Below are 20246 nucleotides of genomic sequence, written 5' to 3' on the forward strand. Positions count from 1 at the left end.
GACGCAGATGCAAGGGAGGAACTCTGTCACCATGCACATGTTGCACATACTCACACAATTCTTGTTGTGACAGACGTTGCACATAGAGTTTTTCTGGGCTCAATGTGTCGGCACACAGCAGGTGTTGTGGGGGAGTGTCCCTGTTATTTCAAGTGCCAGAGATTTTTCCCCAGATCATTCTGCCTCATGTGAAATCTCCTCATTACTTTCAGCAAAAACATGGCAACTGGCACCCGGACTGCCAACAGTCTCAGTGTGACCAGAGAGGCCAGACTACACTCTCAGGCTGCTGCGAATCCTGCAGTTTTGAACCTTCTTCACACCTTTCCTTAAAGAAGTAGTCCGCTGATTCAGCGTTGCGTTAATCTGTAAAACTCACAATAAACAGTAAAAAATAAAAATACAGTAGAACAACGTTGACACAGCAGAAGCAGAAATATTTTCTTTTATATTCCATGTTATCATGTTCCTTGTCATAAAACTGGCAACTATCCACGATGTGCAGCTTGACACCAAACAGCTCAGTTAGAGATCTTGGTGTGTTATTCTGGTAAAATACAATGTAACCTCCAGGCTCCAGCAGATATGAAAAGCAAGCTACAATCATATGCTCCAGCTGGGCCTGAAATTTCAGGGATTCAGAATTTTATTCTAGGTTATCAGATTTTTTTGGTTTCACTTTTCATCTTGCCATCTTCAGCCCCAAGCAGCATCACTTGAGGCAATTCATCAGGTTTAGGACAGCTCCCTCTGGAATTACAAAGTCCCTGGTACAGCTTTTTCACATTTGTAGTGATTTCCTAAAACTGTAAACTTGGGAACATTGTAGAATCAGCCCAGTTTCATATTTGTCTCTTTTATCAGTTGCCTTCTGTTTGGACTATTGCATGTTTCTGCTTTCTTCAGAGGTGTAACACTCAGGTCCTTTCACTGAGAGAACACATTGCGGGACAGATGTATACACTAAATGCAGACATTTTTAATATCAAATAGCAATAAAATAAGAATGCTTGGTATTATCTGATAGAAACTAAATGTAACAATTCTCAGAAGTGTAAAAATGAACAGCGACAGAAATGAATAATACACTGATAAATTGAATTTAAGGAGAATGGTAAAAGTGGTCATGTTGATCTAATATTTAGTCCCACAGTGACTCATGATGCAGCTCAATAGCATGTTTCTTTAGAGCCTCCTTACCTGCTAAATGCCCCTTTTTTGCCATACAGTACATCTGGTTTGTATTGAAACTTTGTTGTCTTAGAGTACAATCTGAGATAACTCTGATCCATGATTATTTCTTCAGACTCTGATAAGATCCTCTAAAGTCACAGTCAGAGAATGAGTACTACTCCCCATGACAAATAAACTGATCTGAATGTGAAATATTGGTGGAGTGTACCTTTAATTTGCCTTTTTTGGCAGATCTCTCTATATTTCACAGTATACTTATATATTAAACTATATATATTACTTAGAATACTTATATAGATCAGCATATTGTTTTCTTTCTAGGGGTTTAACTCCTCCTTTAAATACTAAATAATTAATAATACTCACCCTGCATTTTGAGTGTCAGATCTTGTACATTCGAATTAAAAGCATTAAACAGTCAAAAGTACTCATTCAACAAAAACATGGACTCAGTAAGTCAAACACTGTTGGTATTCTGGGATTAACATTTAATTATCACTTCAATGTAACATACAGTAAAGTTGGGTGTTTGTATTTAAGTCATACATTTACTGGACATGTTTCATTTAAACTTTTCTCTCCTTAATAGATAACGGTTTCACTTTCTACACCACCTGCAAGTGGCAGTTGCCAGCAAGTACATAACCGTTTCACATTACATTCACTGTTTCTGGAACAGGCCTTTTTGGGATATCAATGCCTTTACACTACAAAAGTTATCAAAACATATGTTTCATTTGGTGCAACACAATTAAGTTTGTATAGTACATTTAGATTTGCTATTATATGTAGAACACCATTTCTACAAACCACAAAGTTTTGGCACTTCATAAAATACTCTCAGCTGGACAGAGAAACTTACTGGTAATTTTTAAAAAATCCCTTCATAATCCTTTACATGTCAACATTAGTTATGATATAGTGCATTTAAAAAAATACAAAAATACACTGAACACCTGAGACTTCACAAGCTGAACGCAAACAAAACTTCACGGTGTTTTCATTGGTTAACGTTGATGCTAGTATGAACAGGTCCACTGTGACGCCAGCAGATGGCAGGACTGAGTAACTGAACCGCTGATCTTTGTACGACCAGAGGGGCTTCACTGAGGAGTTTTTACATCCAGCAATGAGCTGAAGTTATTGCATTACACTTTATACATCATAGTCTGATCCCAAATGTCCCCTTTTCAGTCATATATTTTCATATATTTTCTGTTAGAATTAAAATATACAGCATATTGATATAACTTGAAGAGCTCTGCACTGATATAAACATGATATGTAACGTTTTCATGTTTGTGCAACATCTCTTTAGGTTGCTAATATTACAAAAAACAAAAAAAAAACCACCTAAAAATATGTTAAATAGTAAGACTGCACTAAACAAGCAACATAAGACACGCCAAAATCCTGGAAACCAAAATTAGCATAGCTGGCATGACGAGAAAGAAAACTGAGATGCTTCGAGGAGCAGGTCAACATCAGCTGGAACTCCAAAAGTTGTCACAAAAAATAAAAAGATCGTGTGAAAGCAAAAATGCAGATTGAATAAAATAATGTACCTTGGAAAACATGGAAGAGATAAAGGGTCGTGTGGGCAGTCAGTTACAGCTGCATCCCAGAATCTCTTAAATATTACAGATGCATCCAATTCTGTGGTTAACATGCTCAAACAGTGCTGTGGAAACAACTAGACTGTACCTGAAACCACATTTAACGCTACTCTACAATCTCACGTGCATTTACAAGCACTTGATGTTAGTTAGTGAATGGCAAAACATCCCAGATTGTAAGTATGTGGACATTTTTTTGTTCTCCAGGCTCTGTTCTTCAAATCAACTTTAAATTAATCAGTGGAAATTACATTCAAGTGCCAAGACTCAGCTTTCCTCTGAGTTCGAGTAGACACCACTACAATACAAAATGTTTGTGGGTATCTGTGTGCTGATTCAATGTTGCACAAAGGAACTCAAACATGCCTCAGAGCTGACTGACAGGTACCATTTAGACTGACTATATACTATAGAGGGCTAAACGATGACGATGCAAATAAGGCTAAAAGCAACAAAAATCTAATGAAAAGAAACCAAAAGTTTGTGAATGAGCTCAAAATAATTTGCATGGTGAGTAAAAATGCCTTTATGACAGCAAGTCAAGAATCTTCTAATGGAGTAACCGCCAAGTTTCCTTATTAATGTTCAAGAGAAGACTTGTCCTGGGACGATTTACCATGACATGGAAACTCCTGGTAACCCCTACAAACAGAAAGGCCAGGTGGCAGTTTGAACAAAAAAAAAATAAAATAAAATCAACTATTATGAAAATGATGTAAAGAGCACAATGGGCAGGATGAAAAAATAAAAGAACAGCTAATGACGCAAAGCATGTCTCCCCATCTTCAAACACAGTACTCATTCTGTTATGGCAATGGAATTGGCACAGGTTCTGATGATTTCACCGCTGGAGGAAGCAACAGGATGAACGCAAAGACGTACAAGCACAATCTGTGTGTTCAGATTCAGCTACATCCAGCCAAAAAAGGTTTTCAGGGTGAGGAGGTGGAACATCCTCAACTAGCTGATGATTCACCTGATTAAATCAGACTGAGCTGCAGTAATCTTGCTGAAAGGCCTCAGAGAGCATCATCAGAGAAGATACAGAGTGTGTGTTGATGTCTGTGCATTGAAGACATCAGGCAAACAAGAGTCTACAAAATCTTTAAATTGCTTCAGTGTCTGTCAACTCCTAAACTTTGCGCTCTTTTTACATTGGCACTTCAATGTTGTGTCTTTTTTTAAAATTTTCAGTTGAGTGTGTTGAAACAGAGCCTGGAAAACAGAAAAAACTTACCACCTTGATTGTGGAAATGGCATCACAGCACAGTCATGTGGGTACCAATAATAAAACAAACTGAAGAGGTAACAGTGTCACTGGTGGTCAATCTTAAGACTGAGTCTTTGGTGTCACTTTACAGACTTTGAGATGAGGCACTGATGGCTTTGCTCTTGGCTCGCTGGGAAGAAACTCTTCGACAGTGCAGGTAGATGGAGAGGGGATGGATGAAGGCCAACAGGGTGAGCAGCGTCAGACCGACATTCACCTGCAGACACAAGAAGGGAGCAGGAGGAGGGGGGTTTATACATGAGGTAATCAGGTGATGAAGAGAGCTAGAGGACTAGAGCAGGTAAAGTATATGAAACATGCTCACATATAAAGGATCTCCATTCAGAGGTCCTTTCACCAGAGCGAAGCAGGGATACTGCAGCAATGAAAACACTGCAGACAGAGCCAGGATGAAACCGTACAGCTTCCCAAAGTGGCATGACGGGAAACTGCACACAAAGTGACAACAAGGTAAAGATGAAGGATTAGCATTAACAACATTCCTTAAAAAGTAAATTATGACATTACTTTATTACAGTTTGATCCCTTATTTCAGTTTTTTAAAAATTTAATATTTACTTAACCAGAAAACCTCAATAAGATTATTTAAAAAATGACTTTTCAGTAAAGACAAGTAACATAAAAAACGCACAAATACAAAAATATCTGTCTCAAAACTACAACACAACACCTTATTGTTTAAATGGTACATTTATGGGCAGAATAAATTCAGTCACAACTGTTTTATGTTGTCATTTGTTAGGATTTATTATTTTTACTATTTCTATTAAACATACTGCTGGCGTAATACTGATAAACACATTACATTATGGCTACATAAAAGAGTTGTGTTGCTCTGTGAATGAATGAGAGGGTCTCGAACATTATCTCACTATGTGAATTGGGATAAGCACATCCGCTTAAAGGATAACTGGGACTCAGGATTCCTCATTATAGCAAGTAAACGAATGCGCTGACACACTGTTTATCCAGTGATTAAGGCTTAACAAGAGGGTAAAGCTGATAGTTGGTAAGCATTTTTAAAGACATCATGTCTGCCTACATATAACCTATAATGTGCTTTAACCAATGGTAGAAGAAGTACTCACATCATTTACTTGATCTTTCTGAAACACTGCTTTTGCTCCCAGGCTGTCACTTATTCACATTGTTGGATCATTATTATCTTAGCTGAGTTTAAAAGTCATTTTTGGAAATGTTTTCATTCATTTGGACCTATTTCTACCATTCCTCTGCTTTTTTCCTCCTGTTTTCTACAGTATATTATTACCTTAAGAACTGAGAGACAAATGAGCATTCTGGATAATGTTAAATCCCACGATATGATAATAAATTAACTGAACTTAAATCTGTATCTACTGTACAAATACGTGTCTGTGTGCTGCCTGTCTCGGAAACATGTCGTCCACAAGTAGGTGTTTCATTGTGTGTCCGTGTGACTGTGTTTGATACTCACGCCACACTGATGAAGGCTGCGTTGCCGCCATAGAGGAAGGAGCGGTTGAGCACCTGCAGGATGAAGGTGAGGTACTGAAGCGGCAGGTAAGGCGTGGAGGCACAAACAGAAAACAGCAAACACTGCAGCGCTGTCAGGAAGAGAGAAAGCACCGAAGCCCGCAGGTCCGCCTCCTGTTCGCTCTCTCCTGGTAAGATACACACAATAAAAATAATGAAATGAAAACAGTTGTTCCTCCAGAAAAATAAAACTAATGAAAATTGGCCACAGAGAGAGTACAGACGCCCTACAGCACCTGCTCACTGCCTCATCTGCAGGCTTTAATTCTATCAAAATGCTGGAGGATCCAGGATTTTTCTATCAGAGCACCACTACTGTGAAAAAAATCTAAGTATTTCAAACTTCAAGATCATCTTCAGGTCTTGAGGGCTCTTAAAAATATTATGTATTGCAAAACTTTCTTATTCTCCTCCATTATTTTACTCTGGCAACCTTAAACGTGCAAATATATACTGCATGTTCTTATTTTAAGTAGATATTTTCCTTTATTTCTTTATTATTATCAAAATATCTTTCATCTCTTTAAATGCACTTTGTTTGTTCTTGCTCAAAGTATAAAATATTTTAGTTAGCATGTATACCAAATACAAATACAAATGTAAATTAAGACATTGACATTGGAGCATTACTTTCTACTCATTTGAGCTTATTGATGATGAACAAAGAATGTATTAATCCTGTATAGACGACTATTAAGCCATCAATAGACATGGCATTTATCAGTCAATTTATGATTTATCTTATTTTATTTTTTAAGTTTATATTTTTCCACCTGTAAACTGAATAATGCAATAAAAAGAAGTCAGATCTAAGGCTGTTTTTTAAATGAAAATCATTCAGAAAGAGTTCCCTACAGTAGTCTCATGTAAATATTAATGAATGCCTCTGCAGCTCTTTTGCACTTACTAAATAATTAATTTGCACATTGACCAGGGCTTGATGAATACAAGAGCTAATTTGAAATTTAAGCATAAGGAGGATAAATATAGAAATTTGGCGTCATACTATCACAGCGGCCTCTCGGCCCACATTGTTCCACTGCAATTTCCTCCGGACTAAGGGGTCATACAACAGGCATCTTCAAACGCATCCTTCATTTTAAGCTTAAGCATACACCTGTAAAATTCTGACTGCATATTGTGCAGTTGGGACGCTATCACATTGGTAAAATCTGGCCTTTGTGGTAGGTAGTACCCGTTGCAGCAGACACCTACATGGCGACACACACAAACACACAAACAGACTCACAAGATAAAAATAGACCCAGCAGCACTGCTGATAATGGGCTATAGATTTTTGCAAGGGCATCACACCAGCTGTGGCCTCCATCAACACTTAAATGTTCCAGAAGTTGTCGTGCAAATTGCTTTGTACACTTCTATAAAAGATTAATTAAAGCTTTACTGACCATGAAAAAAATCCATTACTTACAAGTTGTAAACCAATTTTAAAAGTACGCCTCATCTGACTTGTGGAATCGGTGTATAAATTCACAAAAACCTCTGGATCCCTCCCCAATCTGACCAGCGGTTGACATGAACAGCTGCATGGCATCATTTAACTGCTGGCTGTCAAGGTGGCGTCCAGAAAACAATGTGGGCTACATAGATGATTGGAAACATTTCAGGGGAAAACCTGGTCCGAACCTGGAGAGACGGCACACATCCCACTTTGGATGGTGCGGCTCTTATATCTAGGAATATGGTGGAATTTATTAGAAAAGCAAACACCTGACAGGTCAGAGGTGAGACCAGGAAGCAGAATTAGTTTAACCTGTCTGCTTTAATAGTCATCAGTATCAGAATAAAATGCTGCTTACATGCAATTTCCTGACCATATTTATTCTACTTTATTGGTTTTTATTTCATTTCATTTACCTCCCATATTGTATATATCTGCCTTCCTTTGCATATGTTGTCATTTTTAACATTGTCTTGCTTTATCTGTACATTTGATTTTATTATTTAATGTTGATATTTGATTTCTTATTGCTTGTTTCAAAGCACCATCCAGCGGAAGCTATTTATATTTTCGTCATGCCCCCATCTATGATGACAATAAAGCCATTCTAGTCTATTCTGTGTGTTACCTGCAGGGCGAGGTTTGCCTTTGTGTCGGTCCATAATGAGGCCGTTCCAGGGAGCACACAGCACACCACACAGCTGGGTGATAGCAAAGGCATTGGTGTACTGGCTCACTGTGGGGACACACAAGCAAAGAAAAAAAGCATAGTTCATATATACATGTGCTCATCTTAGAAAATTGCAAGTAAGAACCAAAAGACAACGTATTCACAAAAGTTTGAGCAATTTAAAAAAGAATTAAAGGATATGATTTTAGTGTTTGCCATAAAAGATGTAAAAGAAAAACAAATGTAAAAAAAACAATTGCTACAATCGTTGCTAATAAAACATCTCTTTATTCACGTCCCCTGGTGACAGGTTATGTGTAGAAGCACAGGCTAACTGGTGAGAATTGATTGAACTAAGGGGGAGGATGGTGAGCGTTTACCTAATAAGGAAGGTTGGCACATATGTCTATTGTTGCTCAGACAGAGAGGCGAAGGAGTGTTTGCATGTGTTTACCCAGTGAAGACTCTCCGGCCGTCAGCCTCTGCAGCATGGGGTTGAGGGTGCCGATGAACAGATAGTGTCTGAGCTGCATCACCGACAACCAAAGGAGGTGCCACGCAAAGAACCTGGACAGCAAACACTCACGGAAACTCTTCACTGAGAGAAACCAGGGAAACAAAGAGGACACAAAAGAGTGGAGAGAAAGGGATGGAAAAATATAGAGAGAATTAGGACATATTGTAAGTTTATTCTGCTGTATTTTGCTCACGTTGTTTATTGGTGCCTTAACGAACTGCACACAAACCTTGTTTGACAGGGACGTCCTTGTTGAGCGGCGCTTCCTCTATCGCCGTCTGTGCATTTCCATTTGCTGCCACCTCTGAGCTCACAGTCTCTGATTTACTGCAGGTTAACCTGACAGAGGTCAAAGGCCACAGCGGGGTCAGCAACAAACTGAGGGCGTTCAAGGAGTTTACTGGTAATTATTTTAATTTTCAAGTCTAAAATTTACACAACAGGATATAAAGAATATGTATTCTGGATAATTAAAAGTTTAGTGCTGTTGCAAGCATTTTTCATCAACACACAGTGATTTATGTGGAGGAGGGAGTGACTTTGTCTTGAAGCTCACTGGTTATTTGGCTTTGTTTTGTTTGAAGTTGGTTTTGACCCATATTTTATGCCTCATTACACCCAAAACATGTTTTCTTGTCATCAGACTACACTGCTTTGTGTAAGTCTGAAAAAGGTTCATCATAGCTGTAAAAGTTTGCAACAAATTTAAGAGAGAACATATGACTGATGGTTTAGATGCCATACTGTCATCATAGGAACAATATTCTCCCACTGGAAATTTTCTGGTCATGTTTTGTTATGCTATTAATTTACAACAGAAATAAGATAAAATAAGTTTTATTTATACCTAAAATGGTTTAAACGTAATATTAATTGTCCTTGTGACCTATGTAGTTTGAATTATGAGTTCTGCCAGGAAAGGCTTTAGGAAGTCTGGTGAAGTAGTGGTGGTTGTGTGTCCTGTGTTCAAGTATTGATTTACTATGTTTAGACTTGCTATTTTCAGTTTTGTATTTTATTTATTTATTTTTCACCTTTCAGTTACGTTTTTGTTAGGTGTAGACAACAAAACGTACTTGGTGAGATTTAAGAAAAGGTCAAAGTTTGGTCAAAAATAGATTCTTTCACCACTTTAACCACATGTCGGTGGCCAGAAAGCTCTGAGGGAGAACTTCCCATGAATCCAAGAGGCTCCTTTTCTACGAAGGCCAACACGTTGCACCAGCATGTCTAGACAGTAACCCAGAATGGACTCTTGCTGTAGAAAGGGCCTTTTAGCAGCCACTGTAGGTCCTCCTACATGCTTAGAAGCAACTATATGCCACAAAATCTAACTCACTGGTCCTGTAGTTTTTCCTAAACATCATGCAAATGCCAGGGATGCCATCTTCTTACTGCAATTTAACTCACCACCAGATAAAACAAAAGTGATAGATTCAAAAAAAATCTAATTTCACTCACTTTTGTAATTACATTCATATTTTTAAAACCTACAAGAGAAATTAATACAATTACCTTAATGTATATCTTTTCAGCCATTTATTTAGTGCACATTTTAGGCTTCTATTAATTAACACTAGTGGGAAATAACACAGAACAGAAAATAAAGGATTGAGATGAGAGATGCACCAAAGGCTAAGAAGGTAGGATTTCAGTAAAGGACTCTTCTGCTCAGTTATTTATTCCTGTTGCGTATAAAAATCTTTCTGCATTATTCCTATATTCAATATTTGTCTGATACTGAAATTTATTTCCCAGGCATTGTGTTTTTATTCTTCTATGTGGAAATCTGTTATTGTATTTGTAGTTTATGGCAGTTTTTTTCCCTTTTACATTGCACTTGTTGTACTTCTTAGTCATGTAAAGCAGGCGTTGGTGTCGGTGCGGTCTGTCTGAGATTCCTACCCGTACGTGTAGCGATCAGGCAGCGGGTAGGGGATGAAGTTTCTGGGCAGCAGGAAGAACGTCCTGAGCAGGTGAACACCGCTGCAGGCAGACAGGAAGAGGAAGGAGGCACGAAGAGAGACGCCAGACTCATATAACAACTACAGGAAAGGATGAGATGAGGTGCAGATCTGCATTAGAACTTTATATTGTATCATTATACCCTGTGGATTTTAATAATGGGAGCACTGTGTGAATGTTGGTTACCTTGATTACCAGGAAGAGTGCTGAGGAGGAGTCAAAGGCCCCGTTGTAGAGAGTGATGATGGTGGAGCGACGTGACCCGAACAGGTTTCCTACCTTCAGGAGAGAGATTTGAGGAGATCGAAATTGTTTTTCTTTGAAATTCTGTCTGGATATTGATGCATTTACTGCAACCTTTCTTTCAGTTACAGTGAAAATTAGATTCAGTTTAAGGTGGTTAAGACTCTACACTGTTCAAATTCATTAAACATTATGGTTTCCCCTGGAAGGACTTCTGTTTTTCTTGCCACATAATCATGAACTCAATCTGAGAAAAGTCCAGAAGTCAACAGTAATGACAGATCTGAATGTTTTTAATTAGGAGAACAATGGGAATAATGAAAATAAGCCTCCAAAAGAAGCTCTTATATCAGTTATTCTCAGAGCATGACCCTAAAAAAGTGGGTCATGGATGAGAGCACATGTGCAGGCCTTTAGAAAGAGATTAAAAATACACATCCCCATACTTTAAAAGATATTTATACATTTTTAAATTTATCAGACTGATAGGTCGTTAATTATAGACCATATATCACTATTATAATTATGGATTTCTCTGTTTGTATGGTTCTGAGCTGTATGTTCGAGGGGTTCTGGCTCTTAGCTAGACAAAGAGGAAATTAAAATATGCCAGTTGTGAGGTTTGGGAAACTGTGGTTGGCATTTTTCAGCATCATATAGAGAAATCAATTAAGTAATTGACCGAATAATCAGCAAATTTGATTAAGAGTGACATTATTATTTTATTGCAGCTGTAATACAAACATGACTGCTTCAGTACCTGCATGTTGGTCATCAGAAATAAGATGCCGCCCACAGCCAGGAGGGAGAGGGCTGGGAAGAGCAGGCTGGGCAGAACTGATGGAAAAAGACAGAAGTGAATTAGCTTTAACATCTGTGTCTTGTTGATATTTAATTAGACAATAAAGAACAGAGAGAGAGAGACATAGAGGATAAAACGTGTAAATGGGCAAATGTTTCTCACCCGGAGTTGAGAAGGCCACCATCAATGTACCCGTGGTGTAAAGAAATCTGGTGGGAGAGAGAAATTATTGCCATAAAACAAATCAGCACTGGTCTTAAAATTGATAAAAATCAACACATTTTCCGCAGTTAAAAGAAAAATTGGATTTTTAACACAACAATATCACAGCCAACAATAGTTCAAACGCAGAAGAACTTTTGACCAACTTCAATTTCCTTTTCTTGGCTCATCCCAAGCAGAAATCCATCTTCATCTCTAGTTGCCGCCTCTTGTCCAACTATTTGCATTCCTTGGGTCTTTATTTTCCCACCGCCCTCTTTTAGTAGAAACATATGCATGTCCTTAGTGCCAGTTTGTTATTGTGGATTTAGACAGATCTGGGGCCACAGACCGGGCAGGTATGTGTATGTGGTGTTATGCTATGTGATAGATATTAACTTGGAGGCATTGGGGAGGGCAGCTTAGTGCTGAAATATGAACATCTGCACTAAAAAACAAACATATTTATCGTTTGCATTCCTTCATCCTGTTGTGATTGATGGTCCTGATCTTCCTATTTCCTAATCATTCTCTCACTCTTTCCAGACTCACATTTTTTAGGATAATTTTTTTAATTTCTGCTCATAAAACACGTTCAGGTGTCAGGTTGTGGTACATAAACTTGTCATGCATCTGCTGCTATCTGAATCCACAGCTACTTCACTTGACATCCCTCAAGAAATGTTTCCTTTTTTGTTCGCATTTTCTTCCTTTCTCACTCTGCTTGCTCTACAACTTAGACCTTTTACTTCATGGGAGCAAAAACTGTATATTTATCCACAAGCACACCAACATTTCACATGAATGAACTGAAGCAATACAACTTACTTGTTCCCTTCTCTCTCTCTGTCTCTCTCTCTTTCTCCATTTGAGAAAACAGCTGTTATTGTAAGCAAACAGATTTTGGAATCTCTGACATTGCAGCAAACTGTCTTTGCACAGAATCTTTAGCTCAACCACCACAGGCAGGCGGAGTCACCGAGATGCAGGAAATGATAAAGAGGACAGAAGGCAGTTCGATGGTTGAGCCATTTTCTGAGTCATATGTCAGCACCAAGTGTGTACAAATCGCCATTTCTGATCTGAAAGTGAACTGCATCAATTGGAAAAATCTAAACTGATAATTATTGTATTTAAGTGTGTTTCTTCTTTATCGAAACACGACACACATCAGTCACAATTACACCCCCAGAGGTCATGTGGCCACGACCTGATGGATCTGAGCTGGATTGGTGGCACAAAGAGAGACCCACACAATATTTCACAGGTGGTTTTAATGTTGTGGCAGATTGGTATAAATCCTGACCACTGTTTGCACAGAAAAGAAACACTTTCTCTGTTCTGCGGAGGAAAACAATTTTAAAATGTTGTTTTGGAACTTCTAGCTATCTAATTTACTCAGTTAAACGTATAAATGAAATTGAATGTTGTGCAGAATTAGATGATGCACTGAACCTTTACTAAAGGAGAAGGAATAAAGGACTGACAATCTCTACAGTCAATGTCTTGCTACTGTTCTTTACTTAGCAATGTTTTTCATTTCATTCTGTTTATAAGACTGGTGGGTTTTTAGTTCTCTCCTGATTAACACTGGTGAGAGGATTCCTGATTAATTGAAGGTGTTGGACTCACATTCCAAAAAGTCGAGCCGCTGTCGTTCCAAACCGGTCAAAGAGGAAACCGTTGGGCAACGTCAGGAAATTATTCATAAAGGATGCAATGGTGAAGACAAGTGAGAACTGCTCATCTTGTCTGCTGCAATCTGAAGACACATTACAACAGAGAAAGAGAGAAAGATGAAGAAACATGAGGTTAAACAGGTGACAGAAAAGGTCAGAGGAGATAAAAATAAAAGAACATCTTCATATTTTAACTATTTTTGAACTAATAAAAAAATAAAGGTGGTAAGTAGTGAAGGTGAGGACATGAAACCGACCTAGAACCTGCGTTGAATTGACTCCTGTGGCGTTGACGCACAGAGAGCTGAAGTATCCCTCCTGTTTGAGCACAAAGACAAGGGAAGCCCATCCGAAAACAGCTCCAGCAAAACACAGACACTCCACCAGACCTGTAGCGAAGGTGAGGCAGCGTCGTGCCACCAAGCTGGTCTCAAGCCCCGGCATCGTCCCACACACTCACACAGACACACACCCAATTCACAAACACTGTATTCCAACCTGCATGGACACACACATTCACACAAGTGGCTTCAGTCACTCTGCCTGCAAGAAAAGCAAATAAAAATATGAAATGTTTTTGATTCTTTGACACTTTAGAAGGGATTAGGGAGTTTGTGAAAGATCAAGCAATGAGTCATCTTCATCATGAGTGCTATGATTGGAAACATCTGGGCACAAAACATCCAGCTCCAATCCATTCCACTAGGTCACTCCTCTTTTCTTTTACTTAGTCACTGCTAATCACAAAACTCACATTTTACCTACAGAAGGCTGCAAATTAAATACGTAAATATATACTCTTCTCCTCCTACAAAGGGAAAATCCTGCAGAAACAAACTGCATGTTGTTAAGTTGCAAAGTTACCCAGCTCACTACTATCTAGTACTCACAGTTCAGCCTCAGAAGATCTCCCCAAAACGCTCTAACAAACCACACCTCTCTGCTTTATATAGACCAGCTCTTCCTTCCTCTTCTTCTCCGTTTCCCTCCCTCCTAACCGTCACCAGTGCTTTTCCCTTTCTCAGTCACTCTTTCTTAGCTGTGCAGCAGAAAAAAAACCATCAGCTTGGAGTGCTGGTGACTGCACAAAATAAACAGCCCTGCATTCCCAGCAAGCCAGACTGCAGAGCCACAGAAGCTGTGAGACGTAATCCAGATGCGGATGCTGGGAGCGCCGGCTGCGTGAAGAAGTCATGTGACTCGCAGAAAAAAAAAACCCAAAAAGCCTTGGTGAGTGCCGTGTGGATTCTGGCCTTGTGTGTCACAACTGGTCCATATGAACAGAGCAATGTTGAAAAGGATGCTGTAGGCTTCTTCAGAGGGAAAACACTCAATTAGCTTTTATCTCCAGAGAAGTAAACCATATTCTTACACAAAGATAAGAAGAAGACATAAACAAGAGTTAAAAACAGAAACCCGTTGGTTGTATCGGGATTTTTTAAACATAAAACAAGATCTTTCACTTAATCAGAGGTCAGGTCCCTCAGCAAGGCCAAGAGTTAACCTTCGAGCAAAACACCTGACAGTTAGAGCCACTATACTTAGAGGTTCACATTATTGCGATGGCTGGATGGGAAATGAGGTCATCATACTGGAAACTGGTGCAGTGCTTGCAGTGTGTTTTACTGTCTGACAAAGAGTCTTTTCTTGGAATGTTTGTGGAGTGTGCAAATGTTTTCGATTGTTCAAATGAACCTGCTGTGTTCAAGCTGGACGAACACAATGTGACAAAAGCATCACAGTAGAAATATATACTGTCTCAATTAACTTTGTTAACTTTAACATACATGTAATGCTGACTGACTTGTCGAGGACAGTAAATCAGTCGAGCTAGAAAAAGGATTTTAGGCATGTCTTTTGATTTTTAAGATTATTCCTGCCACTAAAATAGAAAAAGTGAAGAGAGGCAGGAAAGCTCGGACTCAAAGCAAGGAAAGTAGGCATTTTTAACTTTTTCTCTGTTAAAGGAAGAGCAGGTGGTTTTTATTCGATATATTCATTGTCAATTAACTTCTACAGGAGTATGATTGAGAGCATTCTGTGCTACTGCAGCACAGTCTGGTTTTCCAGCTGCACCGCTGGAAACAGAATGGACTTGGCCCGTGTAGTAAAAACTGCACAAGAACCAGCAGACTGCGAAACAGCTTCTTCCCCAGAGCTGTGGCCACCATCACACCCCCCACCCATTGCCCCACCATCCAGACATTCCCCCCTCCCAGCTCATCTGTGCAATAAGAACTCTACTTCAACACCTGACCACTTTATCAACACTGACCACTTTACTTTGTATAGAGTACTTTGATTCTTTTTATTTTTTTAAGAGTATTTTTTTTATCTATTTTTATTCTAATTTGCACTGCTGCTAATTGTCGTGTTCTTCTGTACTTCTGCACAATGACAATAAAGTCTCTTTATGTCTTTATCTTTATCTTGTCAAATTCAGTGAATATCTCTTCATTTTTCACAGCTCTGGCTCTGTAAATGTGAAACAAAGTGGCTCGAATTGATCAACACAATATTTTTCTAGTGTCCTGTGCATGTTAATCCGACACATAGAAACCAACTGAATATCAACAGTCCCTCCCTGGAATCACAGACTCCAACTCTGTCAATATATGGATATATATTGTACATACATTTGGACAGGTTTCTCTTGAGAAGGAGACCTGTGTCTCAATGAGATTACCTGTATAACTAAAGGTTAAATTTAAAAAAAAAAAAAAAAATATATATATATATATATATATATATAGTTTGTCATTAGCTCATAAAGGTGCGCATGCACCAGCGTGACAATTAGTTTTATAAACTTAGGAAAAACATTGGCAGGAGAGATTTTAATGAATTGCACATTCCAAATATATGATTGGTTCCTATTCAGAAAATGTAATTACATAGTTTTTACTCAAATGTCTGACTATTCTTTAAATTGTTGCATCACCATCCTCCAGAAAATAAGGCTTTGGAAGCTATTATTGATTATCTATTTGACTGATGAGATAATAGCTGATATGAGGGATTCTATACTGTTTAGTTTGATTTAATTAACAAAGATGGAGGTAAAATGGCCACAGTGACATTACTACAAAGTGAACCAAGTGATTCAGTCTTCCAGCTGTTTTAACACATAATGATGTGCTAATTTGCACTGAGTGGGCTGTTGCTAAGTCACTGTTGCTACGGCAGATGAGTGATCAGAGGAATGACGGTTACATAATCTTCATTAGTCGGCCAAGATAATTTGCATTATGCTCAGGGCTCATGCACTTGTCACGTTTTGTACTTGTGGGATCCAGCAGCTGAAGGAGGTTGAAGAAGAGGCTGGAGCAGCTGAGGGCAGAGATGCAAATCACTGCTGTAGGTTTTACTATAAAACCACTGACCTCAGAATGTATTGTAAACTGCTATCATCCTGTCATCACAAGACCCTGCTCTATTTACATCAAGTACTCTGTGGCACGCAAACAAGCTGGTATGCACTTCCTGAAACTGCTGAACATGTTGACAGACACATCACACCCCGACATCTAGATGTGTGTATGAGTAACTTCAACATACTAACTTAAAGTTCAATGGAGGTCCTGAAACACATGACTTCCAGAGCTACTAGAGTTCAAATGAAAAATGGTATTTTGTTTGTTATTTTGCACAAAACCAACATTGATTTAATCTTCATAACATATCTGTGTAGCTGTAGTCTAATGAGGTTTATTCCTCAAACCTGGATTATTGTCCACAAACTACTAATACTGCTGGTGGTTGATTCATAAATTAAAAGTTATACACTAACCCAACTTTTAGACGAACGTGAATATAATTATTGCAATTATTTGCTATCTGCTGCTGTGTCCATATGTGAAGCTGTCACCATGCAAGTTTGGGTAAGTCACTCCAAAAATCTTACTTTTTGGTATTAAAGATAGATAGATTCCTACATGATCATACATGAGTATTAACGCATGGCACTGATTAATTAGTGTTGGCTGACCTTGTGTGGAGATTGTTGTGTCAAATGTGCCCTAGGTTTTATTCCCCTCACCTCACATGGTATGACATGTTCACCAATTTGGCTTTGAAAACAAGAAGATTGAGACCACACTCCTTTCTCTAGGAAATTTGTTAATGGAGCAGCAGCTGGTTAGCTCAGCTTAGTATAAAGACTATTAACAGAGGGCACCAGCCGACCTGGTTCTGCCAGTAGATTTTTTTAAAAAATCATCTCTGAAGCTTCTTAATTAACATGTTATATATCTCTCTTTTTTCCATCTATGCAAACCAGATGCGTAAAAACATTTGCTGTTTTACAGGAGGGACTAGTTGTCGGCCAGGAGCAGTGACATCCTGGGATCCCCTTGTAAAGTGGTGAATAGCTGTTTTTGTGCTAAGCTAAGCTACCCACCTCCCACCTCCTTAAAAGTTTGATTTTGGCACAAAAATGCTCTTCATCGCAAAATCAGATAATAAAGCAGAACCCACTTTATCGTTTCAGTTAATATTGTGCTTTATACAAGTGATGCTGGAATTTTTAAGGGCCCTTGAGGGTTTTGGAGATTTACAGCTTGCCTGGTTAGTGACTCAGCCTTGGATATCTGTAACAGGTTAGTCATGTAGTTATAATGTTGGCTGATGGGGTCAGAGGCTAAAGAATGCATTACATCAATAGGACCCCTCATATAAAAGGGCAAATGTGTGTGTTTGTCTTCTTGTATTACTCACGCTGTACAGAAATGAAGTGACTGAAACACGTGTTTGTGTGTTTCTGCACTTGCACAACCAGCTTTGAAACACTCTGTTCATTCGTGCTGACAGCAGAAGTGCCAACATCAGCAACTTTTTGGACGGCAAATGTCATCATTTTGATATTTCTTTAAAAATGAAGCCAAAATAGAGAGAAACCACGGGACTCTCTTTCTCCATCACACTCACTACTTCTTCTTTCGAAAAAGGCTGAGGTAGAAGATGAAGGTAAAGATGAAGTGCTGCATATGACTTATGAGATCATAAACACAATATGAGGACTGTTGTAATAACAGTGCTCTAGTAGTGTACATGTTTGAAATGTAGCATGATGTGCATATGCTGCACAGTTGTGGTGTGTATAGCTATCTGGGTGGATCGTCTGTTTCTCCATTGAACACAAAAAAACGTTTTAACTGAACCCTTGTGCAAAACGGATATAGGAAAAAATAGGAATCAATTTAGTTTCACTGAATTGAGCTAAAGGGGAGGTGCAGGCAAGGAAAAATCAATGTCCATCAGACCTTAGCTGAGATTAAACATAGCCCTGGTTAATATTTAAGTTCAGGGTGTTCAGGAGCAGCAAGTTTCTACAGTGACACAGCTGACTATGCTGTTTCAGCTGATTTTCAGTTTTAATGTGGTTTGAGGGTGCATATCTTTATTTTATTTTAAAATATCAGGACATTAAACCATTCTTGTGACCCAAAGTTGTAAAGGATGTGAACATACAGGCTCAGCAACAACAAAGCAGTTTTCATGGCTGAATGTAAGCTGATCATCTGGCCTTATTTGAACTGACCATCCATAACACTGGACATTTAATAAATGAATAGATAAATGGTGTTAGTAAACCCTGCTATGGATGCAAACAGGCTTAGTGTACATTCTTACTGTTTCAAGATCTACTGTCAAACATTAAATGTGGCAGATCTTTCCCTGTGACTTTGGAAAGACTAGCAAAAATCAGTGCAACAAAATCCTCTAAATCAATTTCTGGTAAATCAAGAAAATGCCTTTAATGGTTTAAGGATGTACTTTCATCATCATTTCAGAACTTTCCGACTTATGGTATTTTCAGTACATCTCCCCTTGCTGGTTTGCACTCAAACAATAAGACAAGACTACAACCACTAATTCATCTGCTACCAACTGCTGGGGCTTCATATTATCTTCAGCTGAACTTTGGAACAGGTTTTTACACAGTGTCATGGCTGTGGATTTTGTCCCTCATCACTGATACTGAAGCAGAATGATTGCAGCAAGAAAAGCTGCAAATACTCACAAATGGATGACCTGAAAAAACATGAATCTATCCTTTAAGAAAAGAAAGCATGCAAAATTTAAGGTTCTGTAGTTTAGATTTAAACTAATCAGCTTGAGAACATTTCTGCGGGTGTACAGTTGACATAAAGGAGGACCTAGATGTATGTAAGCGTTGCATGATGGTCTGACTCAGCGTTTAAAAGCCTCCAGTCTGGATGCTCACTGACTGAACTGAGCCACGCGTTCACCTTCACCAGAGCCGTGCATCAGATCACACAGAAGAAGAAGAGCTTCTGATGTGTTTCCTGATGTGTTTGCACGGGAGGATGTGCACTTACGTGATGCCGTGATGTCCTGCCGAGATGCCACCGTCCATAAAACCCGCACATGGTTCGTCCTATGAGCAGTGAGACGTGAGGAACCACACAGAGGATCGCTGCTCCCATCCCTGCCCTCTGCTGCCTCCAGGTCCAAATGCCCCACTGGGAAAAAGAAATGAATGAGAAAATAAACAAATAGTTGAAGAAATCTTTGGATTTCAACTCTAAACTTCGGGTTTAAGTTTTTTTGTTGTTGTTGTTGTTGTTTGTTATTAAAATAACTTAATTAATATAATAAGAATAATATTAATTTTCCCTGAGTAGATTTAAATTGATTCACAAGCTACATTTGATGGTGTTTTTTTCAAGTTTGAAGCACCATATTAGCAAAAGAAAATTAAAAACAAAACACCTTTGCAGCTCTTAGTAAATAAAAAAGACAAAGTAGCCTCTGTAAAAATGCGACTACACTTGGTGTTTAGTCTGTTGGCGCCATCGTGTGACGAAAAAATAGAACTGCATTGTGTAAGTGAGAATATGCACATTTTATAAGAAAAAGTAATGTAACATCTGATGAGCCTAAAAATCAGCCCATAAAGTCAAAGCTGCCTATTCCACATTAGCCTCACCTCAGTGATAAAACACATGTGTAAATCAGTGGTACTAATGAAATGATATAAGAACAAAAATTAAAGATAATAAGTAACTTCAAAATTTAAGATGCTACTTTTTTTTGCTGGTGTATTCTGCTAAAAATCTAAAAACAGG

General features: G+C 38.6%; 1 protein-coding gene and 1 long non-coding RNA gene across 4 annotated transcripts; one reads left to right on the forward strand and one right to left on the reverse strand.

The window, feature by feature from the left end:
• Positions 1-1665: 1665 nt before the first annotated feature.
• Positions 1666-19631, reverse strand: slc43a3b (solute carrier family 43 member 3b). Of its 3 annotated transcripts, none has more exons than XM_035953706.2 (13): positions 19497-19631; positions 13413-13698; positions 13109-13238; positions 11438-11484; positions 11234-11310; positions 10417-10509; positions 10171-10310; positions 8495-8604; positions 8203-8346; positions 7707-7814; positions 5558-5744; positions 4406-4529; positions 1666-4297 (listed from the first exon to the last, which is right to left on the reverse strand). In XM_035953706.2, the coding sequence occupies exons 2-13, from the start codon at positions 13597-13599 to the stop codon at positions 4166-4168; spliced, it is 1479 nt and encodes a 492-aa protein (XP_035809599.2). In that variant the 5' UTR covers positions 13600-13698; positions 19497-19631; the 3' UTR covers positions 1666-4165. The 3 variants fall into 3 exon arrangements, with proteins under 3 accessions (XP_035809599.2, XP_035809600.2, XP_023137959.2); XM_035953707.2 differs by lacking the exon at positions 19497-19631 and adding an exon at positions 14046-14258 and having other exon boundaries at positions 11234-11314; positions 11442-11484; XM_023282191.3 differs by lacking the exon at positions 19497-19631 and adding an exon at positions 14046-14255.
• On the forward strand, positions 8217-10225 carry LOC118471138 (uncharacterized). The gene is made up of 3 exons (XR_004848364.2): positions 8217-8429; positions 8599-8668; positions 10122-10225. It is a non-coding gene; the product is annotated as an uncharacterized LOC118471138 (long non-coding RNA).
• Positions 19632-20246: the final 615 nt, after the last annotated feature.

Source organism: Amphiprion ocellaris, chromosome 13 (genome assembly GCF_022539595.1).
Source record: "Amphiprion ocellaris isolate individual 3 ecotype Okinawa chromosome 13, ASM2253959v1, whole genome shotgun sequence".
NCBI lineage: Eukaryota > Metazoa > Chordata > Actinopteri > Pomacentridae > Amphiprion > Amphiprion ocellaris.

Bases quoted from the DNA above. Each gene is read 5' to 3' on its own strand.
- slc43a3b (XM_035953706.2), bottom strand. From the start codon at position 13,599: ATGCCGGGGCTTGAGACCAGCTTGGTGGCACGACGCTGCCTCACCTTC. The intron at 11,485-13,108 runs GTGAGTCCAACA...CTCTCCCACCAG, and splicing joins GCGGCTCGACTTTTTGGAAT to ATTTCTTTACACCACGGGTA. The intron at 11,311-11,437 runs GTGAGAAACATT...TTTTTCCATCAG, and splicing joins GGTGGCCTTCTCAACTCCGG to TTCTGCCCAGCCTGCTCTTC.